The 19,164-nt window shown below is 33.3% G+C and overlaps 3 protein-coding genes across 3 annotated transcripts; all 3 read left to right on the forward strand.

Annotated features, from left to right (window-relative positions):
• The first annotated feature begins 4,886 nt into the window (after positions 1 to 4,886).
• Positions 4,887 to 7,352, forward strand: LOC127108455 (zinc finger protein BALDIBIS). Its single transcript, XM_051045922.1, has 2 exons — positions 4,887 to 5,856; positions 6,120 to 7,352. The coding sequence occupies exons 1-2, from the start codon at positions 5,324 to 5,326 to the stop codon at positions 7,099 to 7,101; spliced, it is 1,515 nt and encodes a 504-aa protein (XP_050901879.1). The 5' UTR covers positions 4,887 to 5,323; the 3' UTR covers positions 7,102 to 7,352.
• A 4,994-nt stretch (positions 7,353 to 12,346) lies between these two features.
• LOC127104573 (uncharacterized) lies at positions 12,347 to 13,656 on the forward strand. Its single transcript, XM_051041754.1, has 4 exons — positions 12,347 to 12,622; positions 12,725 to 12,817; positions 13,202 to 13,306; positions 13,402 to 13,656. Exons 1-4 carry the CDS (start codon positions 12,347 to 12,349, stop codon positions 13,654 to 13,656), a joined length of 729 nt encoding a protein of 242 aa, XP_050897711.1.
• Positions 13,657 to 15,258: 1,602 nt separating this feature from the next.
• On the forward strand, positions 15,259 to 16,693 carry LOC127104574 (aminopeptidase M1). Its single transcript, XM_051041755.1, has 6 exons — positions 15,259 to 15,428; positions 15,533 to 15,818; positions 15,902 to 16,023; positions 16,103 to 16,200; positions 16,287 to 16,464; positions 16,550 to 16,693. Exons 1-6 carry the CDS (start codon positions 15,351 to 15,353, stop codon positions 16,691 to 16,693), a joined length of 906 nt encoding a protein of 301 aa, XP_050897712.1. The 5' UTR covers positions 15,259 to 15,350.
• The last annotated feature ends 2,471 nt before the right edge of the window (positions 16,694 to 19,164 follow it).

Raw genomic sequence — 19,164 nt, forward strand, 5'->3', positions numbered from 1 at the left:
ATAATGATAAGATGCACTAATAATGGCGCAAGTACCTATTCACATATTCTTTTGGTGAAAAGAGATTACTTCGTCTGGACCAAATCCTTCTTCATATCTGAACCCTTGATACCAGGTGTATAAGTCTTCCTTCTTCTTCACCTCCTTGAGGGACAGAGGAGTCAACCCAAAATGATAAAAAAAGGTATAGGCTGGTTAAAATTAACTCTAGAAAAATACTTATGAAAGCCTCTTTTGCAAGAACGGGTACATTCCATCGGGGATAAAGACGAACAGAAGGTCAGATGAGCCTCACAGGTGACAGATTTCACCAACATGAAATGCTCTAGAAAATTACCCCAGTCAAAGGAAAAATGGCGGAACCAAGGTACTTGAGGGCGAAGGGAGATAAATCCTTGATCCCGGGCGTTATCCTGAGAAGTACGGGCCACTGAAAAAAGGTCAAAAAGGAGCCACAAGAAAGGTTTGCAAGATTTATACTTGACATAGATTTGAAACACCTTCGTAGAATCCCACACTCCAGGATGAAGCCGCGAGGGGGAAACCTTCAAATGGTCTAGGATGGCCACCTCAAAAACAGATAAGGGCAACCGTATCCCTAACCTGGTGAATAGGAATTCATACAGAGGAACCAAACATCCCTAGAAAGAGCTACATATCCTTTCATCCAGGCCTACTAGGAGAAATGACCAACAAGAGGGATTGTCAACCGTAATGCCAACTTTTATGACAACCTTGACAATGTTCATGACGAAAGGAATCCCAACTATTTCAACGTCTACCTAATGATATCTATTGGTATTAGACGACTTAATTAGTCAGAATCCCTTGTGCGCCAGTACGTTAACTTTATAATGGTCATGGGGGAAAATCCGGGATACATCATTAGACTGCCCCAGGTACTCCAAGTGACAAGCAATTTCAGCATCGCTAGGTTCCTGACCAGTCACCCCCTGTATGTTTTAACAAAGATGTTGGCACTTTCTCTGCTTCGACGAGCAATTTCTTTTTCTACCTTTGTCAACACCTGTGAGGAATAAGTTTCTCGACAAAGATTTTACCCCTATCAGACCATGTTGAAAAGAGAATCTTCGAAGAATTGATAGAAGAAGTCTCATCTGAAAGATATCCTTCAGACGACCCTTCCATTTATAAATCTTCACTCAAAAGGATGACTTACGGTTTAAAATTCCCACTTATAGAGGAAAAGGGTTGTGAGTCACACTCTATTCCCTTTCTTGAAGAGGGAGAAACACTACCCTTCAAATCAATTTTTATGTTAATAGGGTTATTGCTTAGCAAACATACAGTAAAATACTGAATGAAAAGATGAAAAGAAGAAAGGTACCTCGAAATGTAAGGTCGAAGGTGATAAATCAAAGAGAAGGTCAATGAGTCGAAGCTTTAAAGCTTTGAAATTTTGAATGTGTAACATCACTAACTCCTGAAGAAAATTCTCTTAGAGAAGAGTGAAAGACTCAAAGAGACAAGAGAAACTCAGTCTACACGATAGCGAAAATTTTTCCTACTCTCTCTTTCTATCCATATATAGGAAAATGCAATTGAGCGGATCAGATTGAAAGCAAGAAGCAAGTTTAGATCAATGGTCATATTTCATCCAGGTAACTCACCCAAACTCAGAAACCTACGTCACGCCACTCCACACCTTTTCATGTCACGCATCAAGAGAAAAACGACAAAAGGTTTTGATGATGAGATTGCATTTAATGCTCACATTCTCCATTACTCTTTGGCAAAGACAAACCAGTACCTGTCAGGCGACACCTGTGCAACCATTCTCAAGGGCCGGTCACGACTACTAAAGACTCCCTCGATATCCAGAATGCACAATGAGTGTTTGAGACAACTATTTGTGTTGGTTTAAGGCCTAAGACTCCGGGCCGACCAAAGGCTTAGGACTCAACGCCTCGCGCCGACCAAAGGCCCAATAACGCGATGACCACTTGTTCAGCCTGCTCCACCAAGCCCAAGGTATAAATACCTTCACAAAGGTATTTCAGGTACGTAATTTCTAATCTCCACTTCCGTTACGGTTATCTTGAATCCTAATTGACTTGTAAGTTGGAGTGCTAACCATGCAGGTACCATCCTCTGAACCGCCGTATCGGAGATAACATACACTGATTCAAGATCGACACCGATCAACAAAGTCGATTAAATATCAACACTGTTGATCCAAGAAACATTGTGATTGCAAACTTTGACCCATGGTGATGCATCACGAAATCACTAGGTTCGTTGGATCGTAGCTTCCGCAATCTCAGCTATTTTTGGTTCTGCAATAGAACAATATATATATATATATATATATATATATATATATATATATATATATATATATATATATTGGTTATAAATATACATTTCTTATTTTCTATGAATTATTTTAAAAACATTAATATTTTTTATACTATCATTTGTTTAAAGTATTCAATTTCGCTTCCTTCTAAACTCACAAAGATTTTGTGTAAACCAATTTTAATTTGTAACTAGATTCTTAAGAATAAAAGTATATTTTACTTTATATAAATTAATCTCTCAATTTAGAAAAGTATCTTTGAATGTTGAAACCAGCTAAAATCTTATACTTTGGGTCCACACTAGTTGTCGACATAATTTTTACATAGCTAATGACTAGTTATTTTAATTTTTTTACTATAAACAAATATATTACTCCGTTAGCATGTTGTTTACGACAGGATAGGAGATTTTAATATTTTCAATCTTCACTCATAGAGTCTTTCAAATTGTTATCATATATAAAAGTCTCTTCAAATTTTAAGAGTTGTTAATTGTTTTCTTTTTATAAACATGACTCTAATTATATAATTATTTTTTTAATTTATATAATAAATAATTTTATGTAAATATTAATTAATTCTCTTTTATAAAGACAAAAATAGTAAATTTATACAACTGATTAATAAATTTAATAATTAACCTTTTTTTTTTAAAATAGTTTATTTACACAAAGATGTCCTATATTTAAGAATAAAAGTAGTATAATTTAACAAATTAAAATTTATTTCTCTTAATTTTTTTTAAATTATTAAAATTTATAAATAACAACAATTTTCTTATATTAATACATAAATCAATAAATAAATATTATCGACATAAATTGAATTCTTTACTAACAATTTATAATGCGCTGAGATCGGTTTGAGTCACCGTCCCACTTGTTTGTTATTTGTAGCCTTGGTTAGAGTGTTTGGTATAAGATTTTTAGTTGATTGTACTTCATGATAGTTCTTCCCTGTGATATAAGCATTTTTTGAGGTCCTCCATTCTTTAGGTATTAGGGGCTAAGGTTAGATGGAGATTTTTATGATCTGACACGGGCAGTGGTTTGGACCATTTAATATGTGCGTAATGATAAAAAAAAATCGGTGTTTTAACAAATGTAAAATCGGTTTTTTTTGTTAGACTTGATTTTCTTAAGGTTACCTTTATAGTCTTTCTTCTTATTAGATTAACTTCAAAATCCTATCCTATGCTTAAACCAATAGTGGTTTCATAGGTCGGTCTCTCTTCCAAAGTGCACAATTGTTTTGGTTTTTGCCTGTTATCTATTATTCTGTTATTGGCAAAACATTAGTTTTGAACACTAGCTTGGTTAGCTTTTGCGGGGAGCCGTGACAAGGTCGACTCCGGAGGTTTCTCTGTTTGGTGGCTCCGGAGTGATCTATTCAAATGTTTTCTCTTTTGTTATTTAATATGTTTTTGGCCTTTGACATTTCTTGTGTCTTGTATTTGACTATTGTATCTGGATTTTCGTCTTACCTCTTTATATATATTATTTGACTTTAAAAAATTCATTTAATTTCAGTAACACATGAATTATCCAACCATTATAAGAAATGGTTTTATATATATATATATATATATATATATATATATATATATATATATATATATATATATATATATATATATATATATATATATATATATATTTTTTTTTTTGTGATCCTCATAAATATTTTAAGTTTTGTTTTAATCCCTCAAAATATTTTTGTAAAGAAAGGTTCTAATAAAAAATTTCATCCACACTTTTGTTTTCTAATAATAAAACCATTGTTATTTCTATTACTAAGTTGTAAAAATCTTCGTTTTCTAATAATAAAATTTTTGCTAATTCACTTCCTAAGTAATAAACCGTCGTTGTTATTTCTATCGCTAAGTTGTAAAAATCTTCATTAAATTGTATGAGGGACCGAGAATGTGGATGAAATTTTTTAAAAAGATCTTTGAAAAAATATTTCAAGGAATTAAAATGAAATTTAAAATATTTATAAAGACCATAGACGTATTTAATCTAATTTTTTTATCCAACCACCTCTAAATTGATTGTTTTTGCTTGATGTATACTATCTCGGTTTTTTTAATAAATATTTTGGGAAAAAAAATTATTATAATATAAATCATTTTATAATATCAATAAATTATCAAAGATATTTTTTTATTATACTCTTTAATATTTATTATTCTCTATTCTTTCAATAATTTTTCTTTTCATATCACAATTACTATTTTTTCTTAATACATGTGAGAAATCAAAATCAAAAACCACTCATGACTTATAAAATAAAAATTATCTTTATTTACAAATAATGTTTAATTAATCTCTCCTATAATATGAGACTCTCAATACATCAAATTGCAAGGTTATGCATGTATTCGGTACTACTTCTCCAACTCATCAGTCAACTTAAATCTTCTCAATCTCAGCGGTCAACTTAAATTTAATGAATTTTCTTTGCTTACAAAAAGAAACAGTGTTTCTTACACCATTAATTGGGTACTTAGTAGTTACTACTACTTCTACTTAGCTACTATTTATAGAGAGAGAAAGTGAAAACAATATCTTTAGAGAGAGAGAACTGAGCAGCAAGTGGTCCAGCTGAGTCCATATCTCTTACCGACTCCATGAGCAGCCGCGTTAGATAAGTAGAGAATAGAGAAAGAAAGAAAGAAACATAACAAGTTAAGAAATAATATTTCTTTTATATTTATTCTCTTCTCTCTTCTCTCTTTATTCAACTCTCATTCCAAACTATATAACTTTCCTCATCATTCACATGTAGTAAAACCCTACTTCAATTTCTTATGAGATATATATTATATTTTCTTAGCACAAACACAAGCATCAAGTTGCTAATTAAGTGCTTTTAGTTGCACACAACTTTTTTGTTTTTTTATTTTGTTTTGGAAGTACTTTCCAACTTCAAACTAGTTTTAGTTTTGGAATTTGCTATAGGTTTAACTAGTTTAGGACACACAGTTTTTCTTAAATTCTAAAATGATGTCCAAACAAGCCTTTTCAGTTTCACCTCATTCCAACACCATGAGAGGTTCCTCATCGAATCATCTTCAAAACCCTAATCCGAACTCAATTCCACCTAAGAAAAAAAGAAACCTACCTGGAACACCAGATCCAGATTCAGAAGTGATAGCCATGTCGCCGAAATCATTGATGGCGACGAACCGTTTCTTATGTGAAATCTGCAACAAGGGATTCCAAAGAGACCAGAATTTGCAGCTTCATCGACGCGGACACAACCTTCCGTGGAAGCTGAAGCAAAGAGCTAACAAAGATCAAATTCGGAAGAAGGTTTATGTGTGTCCTGAGAAGAGCTGTGTGCACCATGAACCTTCTAGAGCTTTAGGAGATTTGACAGGAATTAAGAAACATTATAGTAGAAAACATGGTGAGAAGAAATGGAAGTGTGAAAAGTGTAACAAGAAATATGCTGTTCAATCTGATTGGAAAGCTCATAGCAAAATTTGTGGAACTAGAGAATACAAATGTGATTGCGGCACAATTTTCTCCAGGTATATATTTACTATACATCTTTCACTTTCAATGTTGCAGTAACCGTAAAACCATTGGATTTGAGATAACTCAGATCCAATAGTTTCACGGTTTCTACATTAGTCTTTGTATCTGATGTTCCTGCAGAACTATTCAACTTAGCTGGTTTATCGGAAATGATTTTAATGGAAGGAATATATGTTTGGAATAAGTATTAAATGAGTGTTCAACTATAAATCATTCATATATTTATTATTTGTGTTGACTATTGCTAATAAATTAGGAGGGACAGCTTCATAACGCATAGAGCTTTTTGTGAAGCATTGAGTGAACAAACTGCAAAGATATCAATACCAACAGTTCCAAGAAATTTTCATAATGATCATTTCACAAATACTCAAACTCCAAGGATCTCTCAAATTTTTCCTGGCTTTCAGTTTCACTCCGAGTTTGTTGGTTCGGGAACATCGTCGTCATCACTATGGCCAGTGCTAGAGCAAACAAATTATCAACAAGTTCTTCCTAGTAGTGATGTAATGCAACAAACAATGGATGTGTTTGGATCACAAACACAATGGTTGAATCATAATAGTAATAATCTATCTTTGCCAATGCTACATGGAGTAATGAAACAAGAGGAAGAAGAAAACAAAGATTTGTCTCATAGTGTAATAAGCTCATTGTACTTGAGTAGTAGTCAGAATCCACAAGGAGGATCATCAAATCACATGTCAGCAGCAACAACGTCGCTGTTGGAGACAGAATCTCAAATGGGATCTACAAGGACAGTTATTACTAATGATGATGATAACAACAACAACAACAACAACAGCAACACACTCTTTAACAATGTGAACAACTTTAGCATTGTTGACAAATTCTACAAGCAAGGTCATCATGAAAGTGAAGACTTGAATGAGTTGGTGAATTTGGAAGGAGGTAGCAGAACCAATTTTGGAGGTGAGTATTTATTAAATGACTCATTTGGGACTGTGAACGTGAATGGTACCAAGAATTTAGACCATGTGGCGATGTTGGTGAATAGAGAGACAAGAATAACAAATCGATATTTACGTGATTCGAGTTTAATGTCAAAAGACAAAAACCAAATGGGATTTACAAGAGATTTTCTTGGGGTTGGAGATGATGATGAGTCAATGAGTAGATCAACTTTTTTGCAGCAAGAGCTTGATGGATTTCATGGAATGGGATCATTAGGGAATAATCTGCAGAGCCAGTTTCGTGGTGGTGGAGACTATTGCTAGAGTTTGGAATTTGAATGAAAGTATAGCTCAAAGAGCTAAGAAACTGTTGAGTAAATATCTTAATCTTAAGTTGCTTTGTACTCTTATTAACCGCAACATGTGAACTTAATGAGAGATTAGGAAAGTATCATTATGATTCTAAATTGCGGTTGATAATGTAGGAAAATGCAGATAATGAGGCTGCAATTATTGTTGCAATAATTGAGAGATTTCTAAAATTTTTATATTGCTGTTAAGATTGTGACTTAAAAGTATGAGTACTATTACCAAAGTATTTTGAGAATTAATCTTTTTGAAGTCACTTGAATTTATAGAGTTTGAGTTCTCAATATCTGTTGTTTTACTTTTACCAATGATGATAAAAACATAAGACACTGATATATGATATATGATAGTATTTGAGATTTATCAGAAAAAAATGTATAAATGGTATTGAAGCAAATAAAAATATAATATTTTGAAATATTTGTCTGAATGATATGACACATGTCCTATGAATGTGATACAAATGTCAAACATCGATTCAAAAGTTGTCGAAACAAATAAATATCAATTCTTTTATATAATTGTCAAAATTTTGCTACATGTATCGTGCTAATGTCATACAATTGTTTGAGTGTGTTTTTTTTTACTTTGTTCTTTATGTCTTTGCGCGCACTAATAGTGCTCTTCGTTACAACTAAAAAAGAGTGTCTTATAAGTGTCGAACACATACGCATGCAAGATACACAACACTTGATTTTCTACGTAACTTGATTCTTGATTCTGTTGTTTCTTTCTAATATACGATTCCTTCGTTATAACTAAAAGAATGAGTATCTTATGAGTGTCGAACGCATACGCATATGCATGTAAGACACGCAACACGTAAATTCTTAAAGATATTTGTGCTTTCTAGAATTTAAATTTATAATATCTTATTAAACTAATGATATATGTTATGATTGTGATTATAGATTTTAATATAAGACTACGAGTACAACTACTTGCCAATTAAATTTTGATTTGACTTGAATTTAGATAGAGTTAAAATCCTCAATATTATAGAACCACTGAATTTAAGTTTATAATTTTCTACTAAGCTAATGACACTGTTGAATAACTACTATTTATGTATTTATCCTGAATAAAAATATATGAATCATATAACTCTCCTATATGTATATATTTATATATTAACAACTATGTGGTAGCTAGCTAAGTTTAAATAAAATTGAGTTCAAAAAAAGAAAACGCAGTGGCTGAGATTGGTAGTTAGAGTATCCAAAGAGGTGTTAGAAAAGTGATATAGTGATGCACAGTAAACATATGGTAATTTCACGTGTAATAGAAACGATAAAGAGATCTCGTGAAGAACATTGGGACCATTGCATGATAGAAGGGACAAAAATGATATATAGAAGAGAAATGATTCCAAAAGACACACACAGGGTGATTCTCTCACTTATGGAAGGTCCCTACCCTACACTTAGTACTAAATATATGTAGTCTTCTTTCCATGCATGTCTTGTTTCGTAGAGGTGTAGAAGCATTAGCTGGCTTTTTTCTATAATAACACTGATAGAGCCTTTCAACTTCGTACATACTATTTCGTTACCTACCTGGTGGTGCTGCTGCTCATGGTGCCTCTCTCTCTCTCTCTCTCACCTATCATCTTTCTTCATACTGTTGAGACCGTGAAATGATTTCAACTGTGAAAACAAATAATATATTACTATACAAAGATAGATATGCTTTTCTTCTACTTTTTCAATATGTTTCACTTTTTATTTAATGGATATATGCACTTATGCACTACAAGTAAAACAATTTTACACTATTAATAAAAATACAGTATTGTAGTATATATATATTGCTACAAACTTCTAAATTACTCTTAGATATAATGTGTATAAAAATGTTAGAATAACCTAAATTATTATACTAATATTTTTTTAAAAATTTAAAAATAATTAAAATAGTTTTAAAGAATTTACTACTATTAAAAGGTTGGTGATTTGATTTTATAAATAGGCAATTCATATTTTATAATTAATCATTTAAAAAAATCAATGTCATTTTTTTACTTTAAAGCTTTAAACTATAATGTCTATTGCAATATAACCATTTCTTATAAAAAATGATTTTTTATTAAGAATATAGTTCAAGGCTTTATAGACTTTAAGGCTATACAAAAAGTGGTTTTTTTTATTAAGAATAAAAGTAGCATTTAATGAGCTTCTACATACTTGAAAAGAACTTTATATAATTACATATATTTTTGAATTTCAACAAACACAATTTATATAAATTATTTTTTAATTCTTTACACAACATATATTTTATAATTCTTCTCATATTACTTTATATTATTTAATTAAAAAAAATATTATTTATTTATATACCAAAATCATCATTATTGTTGTGTATTATTTAACTATAATAGAGAATTATAAGATTTGCTAGTTTAGTTTTCTAAATATTATTCATTTATATGTCAAAACAATGTTAATTTCTTCTTTTTTTAATTAGTAATTTATTCACTTACACGCATATTTTTAAATATTCATAAAAAAAATTCATTTAAATTTTTATAACATATTCCATATTTTGTAGCAATATACTAGTATTTTATTTTAATTTGTATTCATTTTTGTATAATTTTTTTTTACATGTATATATAATATTTATTATTTTTAAGTATGAATCAAAATCAGTATATTCACTCGCAAATATTTTACATCAAACACCGCATTAAATTTGGATAAAAATTATATTTTATTATTTTCTTACTTTCTTACATTAGTTCATCCATATTTCAAATAAAATATTTTCATAGATATATATCAAATGATTTTTAGTTAAGATTTATTTTTAAAGTTAGAAAAATATAAATATTACCAAACAACTTTAACTTTATTTATAAAGCTCTTATTTCAACTTTAGTTTAAAAGTAACTTTTACAATCGAAAAAAGCTCGGCCAAACGATACCTAAACAATTTTCTAAAACTATATTATATCAACTATTCAAATACCAATCGTGGTACCTGAGTTACGTTCGATCATACATTAAGCGTAGTTATATTACCTACTTATTATTCCAAAATCTTCCCAACTACTTCTAAAAATTTCCCTTTTACTATTAACCCACTCCAATAACTTTTCTAAGCTATGGATAACACCATTCAATCATCATCTATTTCTGTCCCTAGAGATATTTTTTCATCTCAAAATTTATGGGGCGTAGTAGGAGAAGGTTTCACTGCTCCCACAGATACTTCAGCTCTCAATGCAGCTAAAAAAATAGTTGAAGAAAAATAAACAGAAAAATTCAAAAGCGTTGTTCACTTTGCAACAAGCGGTGCCTGATGCAATTTTTCCAAAAATTATGGGAGGTAAGACTGTCAAAGAAGCGTGGAACACATTGTTAGAGGAGTTTCAAGGAAGCGACAAGATACACGTTGTTAAACTTCAATCTCTAAGAAGAGATTTTGAACTATTGAAGATGAAGAAGTATGAGACACTTAAAAATTACTATGCTAAAGTTAAAGAAATGATTAATCAAATAAGAGTTTTTAGATAGGATATTATTGACAAGAAAATTATTGAGAAAATTTTAATTATTATCCCCAATCGTGACAATGATTAAGGAAAGCAAATATATGTTCACTCTATCAGTGACAAAATTAATTATGAGCTTTCTTGAAGCATATAAGTAAAGATTGTATAGACATACAGAAGATACACTTGAAAATATTTTCCAGTCAAAGCTCAAAATTCAACCGCAAAATAAAGAAAATAAAGGAAAGAAAAATTAAGGAGAAACATCCAGAAGAAGAGAAGTTTCTATAAATTTCCTCAAGAACAGGCCAGATAAAAATTCTCCATGCAATATATCTAAAAGGCTAGGCCACACAGATAAATATTATTGGTATCATCATATGCCACAATGCAACCATTGAAAGAAGTTCGGGCACATAGAGAAAAATTGTCGCAACAAAAATAAGCATCAAGCTAATATTACAGAGGAACGTGATCAAGAACAAAGTACGTTCTATGCAACTCAAGAATCAATAAAAAAAAGAGGAAGCTAGTACTTGGATAATGGCTGGAGCAAGCACATGACCAATGATAAGACTATTTTCAAAAGCATTGACGACTCTGTCAAAGTCAAAATTTGATAGGGAAATGGCAGTGTGGTAGAATCAAAAGGCAAAGACATTGTCATGATGAAGACAAATAAATGTAAGTAACTCATCCATGATGTCTTACTAGTTCCTATCCTAAAAGAAAATCTTTTAAGTATTGGCCAAATGATGGAGAGAGGCTACACAATTCACTTTGAAGAAGGTGTATGCAAAATATTCGACAACAAAAATAAAAGGGTTGGGATAGCCTAAGGGAAGATGGAGAAGAGAAATAAAAACTTCCTTCTAAATTTGACATATGCAACTAGCATTTCCATGAAGGTACAAGTTGACGATTCATGGCTTTGACATCAAAGATTTGGCCACTTCAACGCGTATGCCTTTAAGTTGTTACATCATAAGAACATGAAGAGAGATCTTCCAAGCATAATGGAGAACAATGAAGTGTGCGAATGATGTTTATTCGGTAAAAAACACCAATTTTCATTCTCAATAGGAAGAACATCACTACGCCAAAAAGGTTTTTTAACAGCGCATTTTAGACAGCGCTTTTAAAAGAAAGCGCTGTCTAAGGTTAAAATAAAAATAAAACACGGAAACTGTTCTAAAAAAATAATGAAAGCGCTGTCTAAGGGGGGGTCTTAGACAGCGCTTTTAGAAAGCGCTGTCTAAGACCCCCCCTTAGACAGCGCTTTTAGAAAGCGCTTTTAAATATAGACCTTAGACAGCGCTTTCTCAAAAGCGCTGTTTAAAGTCTTTCAATTAAAAAGAAAAGGATAATTTACCTAAGTCCAGTGTTACCCCATTCAAACCAAAACCTGCTTCAAGGCTCACCGTACTCCCTCCGTCTCCTTCGCGCCGGAATCGCCTCCGGCAGCGGCGATTTCATGTTGAGGTTAGAATTTGTGTATGTTGCGGTGGCATTTGCACAGCCCATGTGTACAGTGGCCCACTCCATTTGCAGCAACAGCCGTAAGCAAACCCTTCTCCATTTAATTTCACAGTAAAATGCATGCTATTGCGTTCTTCGTCCTCTTTCTAAAATCTACTCCTCTTAAACTAACTACCACTATTTCATTATTCATACCTCGAATCGAAATAAACAAACCCTAGAACTATGGCGAAGAAACGCGTTCCCGATTGGCTCAACAGTCCTATCTGGTCCTCCCCCTCCGAACACAACCGCTTTTCCGCCGCTTTTGACCCACCGGAACCTCCCTCTCCACCCCCTGTCACCGTCGAAGAAGATCCTCCTTTAATTCAACATCGTACAAATCACAATGGTATTGCCACTTCATCTCCCTCTTCTTCTTCATCCTCTGCTTCTACTTCCTCCGCCGATGACATGTCCATCTCTCGCCGGGCCCAGTGCCAGGCTCAATTGTTAGCCGAGGTAGCTTTCGTTTCACTCCATCATCCTTACTCTGAAATAAAAAAGCTTATAGTTGTTATTGTTCAGTTATGATGATATTGCTAACTCTTTGGTTACTAATAGTTATCTAGGAAGGTCATAGATATGCGGGAATTGAGGAGAATTGCTTCTCAAGGGATACCTGATTTTCCTGGTTTACGTTCTACTGTCTGGAAGGTAACTTCCTTTTCATTTTTCTTTGAAATTTCAATTAAGCCTTGGTATGGATGAACAATTTAATTAAGTGTTTATAGCATAATGGTTGTTTATCATATACGTGTTTATGGATAAGCTATTTTTATAACTTAACACCAAGTAAAGTTAAATGGTTTTCATATAACCTATAAAATATAAACTATTTTCATTAGCTTTTTTGAAGAGCTTATGGAAATAAGCTGAAAACAATTTATGAACTTGTTATATACTGTTCGTATAAGCCCTCACAAGTATTTAGGTCAGTGATGATAGATAAACTCAAATAAGTCAATTCAAATAGGTCCAAAGTCAAAAATCAATGTATATAGATGTTGCAATTTATTTATTTATTATTTTTTTTTGCAGCTTCTGCTAGGTTATCTACCACCTGATCATGCCCTTTGGTCCTCTGAATTGGCAAAGAAGAGGTCACAATACAAACGTTTCAAACAAGACATTCTTATCAATCCTGTAAGTTAGTTGATTTTGTTGGTTATTCTAACTAGTCAATATTCTATTTGCTTTGTCTACTTAGCCCCCGTCTGAATATTTTTGTGGCTAGTTAGTCAGAAATCACGAGGAGGATGTGGGACTCTGCTGATTATGATGCCGACGAAGTCAAATGTGAGACCAGGTGCATGCTTTCTAGATCACAAATCACTCACGGGGAACATCCTTTGAGTCTTGGCAAGACCAGCATTTGGAATAAGTTTTTCCAGGTACTAGTCTATGCAAACTTTTTTCTATATTTGAAAGCTACCCATTTTCCCCCTCTGTGTGAACTGTGTTTATGCTTCTTTGCACCATTGTCTTTATCATAATTACTGTATTCTCTGTTATGAGGCAAGCTTCTAAACTGTTATAATATATGGTATGCAAGTTCTTCATGTCACGGCTTATTTTATTTGTAGAATAACACATGATCTCCAGGTAATTATATTTATCAAACACGCTGCCACATACAGCTGATGGTCTTGCACTCTTGCTGTTATTGATATTTTAATTTTGGAAAATGCTAATGAGTGCCCTTAGTGCATTGTTTAAGTAATCAAAAGTGGTAACTTCCTCATAGGAAGTTGTGTATTTATTACTTCTACATATGTTTTGACTTGTATTTTCAAGACTATTTATTTTTATGAATACCTTAGCAGTGGCCTCAGGGAACTTGTTAGCTCAACCCTTTAATTTTTAATAAAGTAAATACTCCTTTTTATGTCACAAACTATCTGAATGTATCTCATAACGTGCTGTACTCTGGGCAGTGAAGGGCTATTGTGAATCTGTGATAGTAAATGTTGCTAGGCTTGTGGAATAGTGGGTATTGGGCTATTAGAGTTTGTAAATAAACACTGATGGATGGAACTCCAAAGTTATTTGGTTTGAATGGAACTCCAAATATTTAAAGTAGAGTAGGTCTTTTTGCCTCTGAAGGAATGGTTCATTTGACTTCTTTGGAAGTGGCATGTAATTTTCTTTTGTTTTCTCCATTTTATTATTAGTCTGCCACTATTTTTTTTTGTATCTCATGTCGATTCTCATTAAAAATCAGATATTTAATTTTGGAACTAAAGATGGGAAACCAGCGGATACTTTGTCGCGAAAACACTCATATGTTCTGCAGCCGGTAACTGGGAAAGCAAAGTACTCAAAGCTGCATTCGAGTGAAGTTGCTGATAGCAAACAACCATTGCAGACGGCTGTTGTGAATTTGGATGATGTTACAATCAGCTTATCTAAGGTTCATTTGTTGTTTCTCTTTTGGTCATTTTGTTGTGTGAGATTGTCATCATTTTTTAGGATAATCTTTGCATTTCTGTCTTTGCAGGATGGATACAGAGATATGATGAAATTAGCAGACAACTTCGCTACATTTAATCAACGTCTAAAGTATGCTCATTTCCGTCCACTGGTGCCAGTAAAAGCTGATTCCAGGTCTTGGTGGAAGTATGCTTACAGAGCTGTATCCGATCAGATGAAAAAGGCAAGGTATTTAACTTCAATTATATTCACAGCCTTATACATTACTTGTCAACTGCTAAGATTTTGATTGTTAATTACTGTAATAGGGTTATAGATAGAGAAGAGGAGAAAGGTTACATATGGAAAATGGGAGGAATATGAGGTGTGTGTTGAGTGTAATTCGGGTTGACATGTATGTTATTAGGCAAAGAAATAGCATCTCTGACTATTTTCTGCTCTAGGATTACTCTCTGTTGTAATTTCTTTTTAATGTATGATATACAAATTTGCTTTTATAATTGTAAAGTATGCAGTAACTTCAGAACATGTTTATTCCAATGAAAGCGATATTCTTTTTATAGGAAATAGTCCATAAAGATACTTCATAAATTGAGGGATTAAGAAATAAAATAAACATAAAATTCCCACATTGTTTTTTTTATCTAACCAGAGGTCACTAGCTTCATATATAAAAAAGCATGCTTGTTCAAATTCTAAGACTGAGGATCTATGGGCTGCACTTGAGGAAGGATCTGGTGAACCTGTGAATAAGTTAATGACCACATGGACTAAGCAGCAAGGATATCCTGTTGTATCTGTTAAAGTCAACAATCAGAATTTGGAGTTTGATCAGGTACCATTGCATCCAACCTTTTCATTAGTTTCTTGTCGTGATTATCTTCAGAGAAAACCCTTTATGTGTATTGTAACTTGGGAGCCTTGTATGTTTATCGGCAGTCACAATTCTTGTCAAGTCGTGCTCAAGGGGAAGGCCAATGGATTGTTCCAATAACATTATGCTTTGGCTCATATGACGTCCACAAAAATTTCCTCTTCCAAACAAAATCTGAAACACGTGATGTTAAAGAGTTACTCGGTTCCCCGATTACCGAAGACAGCAAATCTTGGATTAAAATTAATGTGGAGCAGGCTGGTTTCTACAGGGTGAAATATGATGAGTTGCTTGCTGCTAAACTTAGATATGCAATAGAGAAAAAAATATTATCTCCATCAGACCGGTTTGGTAAATTAGATAATCTCTTAACAATTTAGTTCCAATGGTAGAAGAGGAAAATACTGATAATTTGTGAGTTACTACTTTGACAGGAATTTTGGATGATACATATGCACTTTGTAATGCTCGCAAAGAATCATTGACCTCCTTGCTTAACTTGATGGCAGCTTATAGGGAGGAAGATGATTATACTGTGCTCTCTAACCTGATATCAGTAATGCTATCTTCCCAATATTGCTCATTAGTTACATAGGTTATTTATTGGATCTAATTTCAGTTCTCTTGTTTTACAGATAAGTTCTAAAGTTCAAAATATTGCAGCTGATGCAGTTCCAGACTTGCTAGATTATTTCAAACAGTTTTCTATTAATGTTCTCCAGTACTCTGCAGAGTAAGTTGGTTTTTATTGCGGTTAACGATTTTTTTAAGGAATTAGAGTATTTCTGCTACAACTTTCCTGTTTATATTGCTTTGCAGGAGGCTTGGTTGGGATCCTAAACCAGGAGAAACTCATGATGATGCGTTGTTGAGAGGAGAAATTTTGACTTCCCTTGCTGAATTTGGACATGATCTGACACTGGATGAAGCAAGCAGGCGATTCCAGGCTTTCTTAGAAAACAGAAATACTCCACTTCTTCCACCTGATATAAGAAGGGTTCGCTGCAGCATCATTAGAAATTTTGAACATATGGAATCTTCTTATGTATTCTTCTTTTGATGACTTTTTTTAATGTTGGCAGGCAGTTTACGTGGCTGTAATGAAACGGGCAACCAAATCTAACCGCTCGGGTTATGAATCACTTCTGAAACTATACAGAGAAACTGACCTAAGTCAGGAGAAAACGCGTATTCTGGGTAATGAAATATCTTCAGTGAAGGCATAACAAGGTATTTGGATGGTGTGGAGTCCTTTCTAGAAATACTTTCAATTTAATATTTCAGCCATTAAATTTGGATTTTACTTTAGTTTTGACTGTGCTGCTCACCTATAATCACATACACTGTTAGGAACGGTAACTCTCCTAAAGAGGAAACCGAGGAATTCAATTTCAGTGAAGAGGACTGGAACCAGTTAAATAAAATGATCGGGTATAAGGAGGGTGATGATGGGAAATCGGATGTAAATAGCAAGGCAGATGTTGTTCATAAATTTGTGTAATTAATGTGTACATTTGTAGTATATGTAATGACTTGTAAATGTGTACATAAATTTGTATATATTATGATACATTTAAGGCAAAATTGGTTTGAATTGGTATATATATATATTTGTTAGCCAAAAATTGGTAGAAAAAAGGCCAAAATGGCATGTATAAAATGTGATAACTGTCTGTCAAAATCTGGTTGAAAACAGGTAGAAATTCTGGTTTATAAACCTGGAAAAAATGTGGTTTAAAACAAAAGCTTCAAAAATTTTCGTATACATTAGACAGTGCTTTTGTAAAAAGCGTTGTCTAAGGGGGGGATTAGAAAGCGCTTTAGGCAAAAGCGCTGTCTAAGGGGGGGGGGGGGGGGGGGGGGGGGGGGGCTTAGACAGCGCTTTTTGAAAAGCGTTGTCTAAGCCCCCCCCCTTAGACAGCGCTTTTTGAAAAGCGCTGTCTAAGCCCCCCCCTTAGACAGCGCTTTTGCCTAAAGCGCTGTCTAAGGTATACCTAAAAAAATTAAAATAGGGGGGCTTAGACAGCGCTTTTTGAAAAGCGCTGTCTAAGCCCCCCCCCTTAGACAGCGCTTTGGCCAAAAGCGCTGTCTAAGGTATACCTAAAAAAATTAAAATAGGAGGGTCTTAGAAAGCGCTTTTGGCCAAAGCGCTGTCTAAGGGGGGGGGGGGGCTTAGACAGCGCTTTTAAGATTTAAAAAAGCGCTGTCTAAACCTTTAGCAGCGGAGGTTTAGACAGCGCTTTAAAGCGCTGTCTAAGGCTAAAAAAAGCGCTGTCTAAGGTCTTGTTTGGCGTAGTGCATGGAAAGCGAGAGACTTGTTGGAGCTAATACATATTGACATCTGTGGACCAATAAGGACGCCATAACACGAGAACAATAGATACTTCATACTCTTCATTGATGACTTCTCTACAATGACACAAGTCTATTTGCTAAAATAAAAATCAGAAGTCTTTGGAGTATTCAAAAAGTTCAAGTCCCTTGTTGAAAATCAAAGTGGAAAACAGATAAAAGTACAAAGAATTGATCGCAACAAAGTGTATACATCTTGCGAGTTTAACATGTAATACCCTAAACCATGCAACTTATATATAAAGGATTACTAGAAAATTTAAGGTGTTATAGACATTTTGAAAACATGCAGCGAAAAAGTAAATAACATACAACACATGTCATCACATGCTCACCTTCACTTAGGGTGTCATCGTAGAGGAATCACATTAATCGTGGTAATAAAACATATTGACTTCAAATTGGGTCTTACAAAGACGTAACTTTCACAAAATGATTTCAAAATGAATTTCAATATCCAACTCTCAACAACTTTAAAACAACTCAACATAATAATTATTGAACTTCACAAAACAAGTAAGTCGATATCAATCATAAGAAAAGAAAACATTGTTCTCCCCCAGTGTTAAAGAATTAGAGCATAGTGACTAAGAATACGATAACTAATGAAAATAAATCCAAGAGCTATTTCTCACTCACAGTAGCAACTCTACTCCTGAGTATCTGTAAGATGTCCATGATGGACAACATAAAAGAAAAACAGGTGAGAATTCACATCAATAATTTAACGGCATAAGCTACGAGGTAGAATTCAAACATCTACACATTCAACAACAATCACATGACTTCATTCTCACACATAATCCATCATCATACATAAAACAATCACATATTCATCATTTAAATTATGCAATGTGACTCACAACTTCAACCAGACTCATATGCATGTGGTACCATATCATCATCAATTGGTTCACTCATGAACTGGGTTCACCCTGCTCGAACCCTGAATCCACCCTGCTCGGATTCAGGACAAATCACCAATCCACCATGCTCGGATTGTAACTTTCCTCTTTCATCAACAACAACGACATAATGAATGCATGTCACAACACGTCAATATGATAACAACATAATATTTAAAGTCCCCTTCTGACAATAAACAAATCATACATTGACCCAACGATAATAGTTCCCCTCTCGAGTTATCATCCTACAACAACATACTCACAATTCAACAACAGAATTCACTCTCATACAACAACATCTCATCATCATAATTCATGACAATTAACACAACATCATCATCACGTGTCCATATATCCATCTCTTATCTAATAACTCATGGATTCAATTAAAAATCATGTTTAATCATTAAGTCATATCAAAACATCATTCAAACATT

The sequence above is a fragment of the Lathyrus oleraceus genome, chromosome 7 (genome assembly GCF_024323335.1).
Source record: "Lathyrus oleraceus cultivar Zhongwan6 chromosome 7, CAAS_Psat_ZW6_1.0, whole genome shotgun sequence".
NCBI classification, from domain to species: Eukaryota; Viridiplantae; Streptophyta; class Magnoliopsida; order Fabales; family Fabaceae; genus Lathyrus; species Lathyrus oleraceus.

Bases quoted from the DNA above. Each gene is read 5' to 3' on its own strand.
- LOC127108455 (XM_051045922.1), top strand. From the start codon at position 5,324: ATGATGTCCAAACAAGCCTTTTCAGTTTCACCTCATTCCAACACCATG. The intron at 5,857-6,119 runs GTATATATTTAC...CTAATAAATTAG, and splicing joins TGCGGCACAATTTTCTCCAG to GAGGGACAGCTTCATAACGC.
- LOC127104573 (XM_051041754.1), top strand. From the start codon at position 12,347: ATGGCGAAGAAACGCGTTCCCGATTGGCTCAACAGTCCTATCTGGTCC. The intron at 12,623-12,724 runs GTAGCTTTCGTT...GGTTACTAATAG, and splicing joins AGGCTCAATTGTTAGCCGAG to TTATCTAGGAAGGTCATAGA. The intron at 12,818-13,201 runs GTAACTTCCTTT...TTTTTTTTGCAG, and splicing joins TACGTTCTACTGTCTGGAAG to CTTCTGCTAGGTTATCTACC.
- LOC127104574 (XM_051041755.1), top strand. From the start codon at position 15,351: ATGACCACATGGACTAAGCAGCAAGGATATCCTGTTGTATCTGTTAAA. The intron at 16,024-16,102 runs GTAATGCTATCT...CTTGTTTTACAG, and splicing joins TGCTCTCTAACCTGATATCA to ATAAGTTCTAAAGTTCAAAA. The intron at 16,465-16,549 runs GTTCGCTGCAGC...TAATGTTGGCAG, and splicing joins TTCCACCTGATATAAGAAGG to GCAGTTTACGTGGCTGTAAT.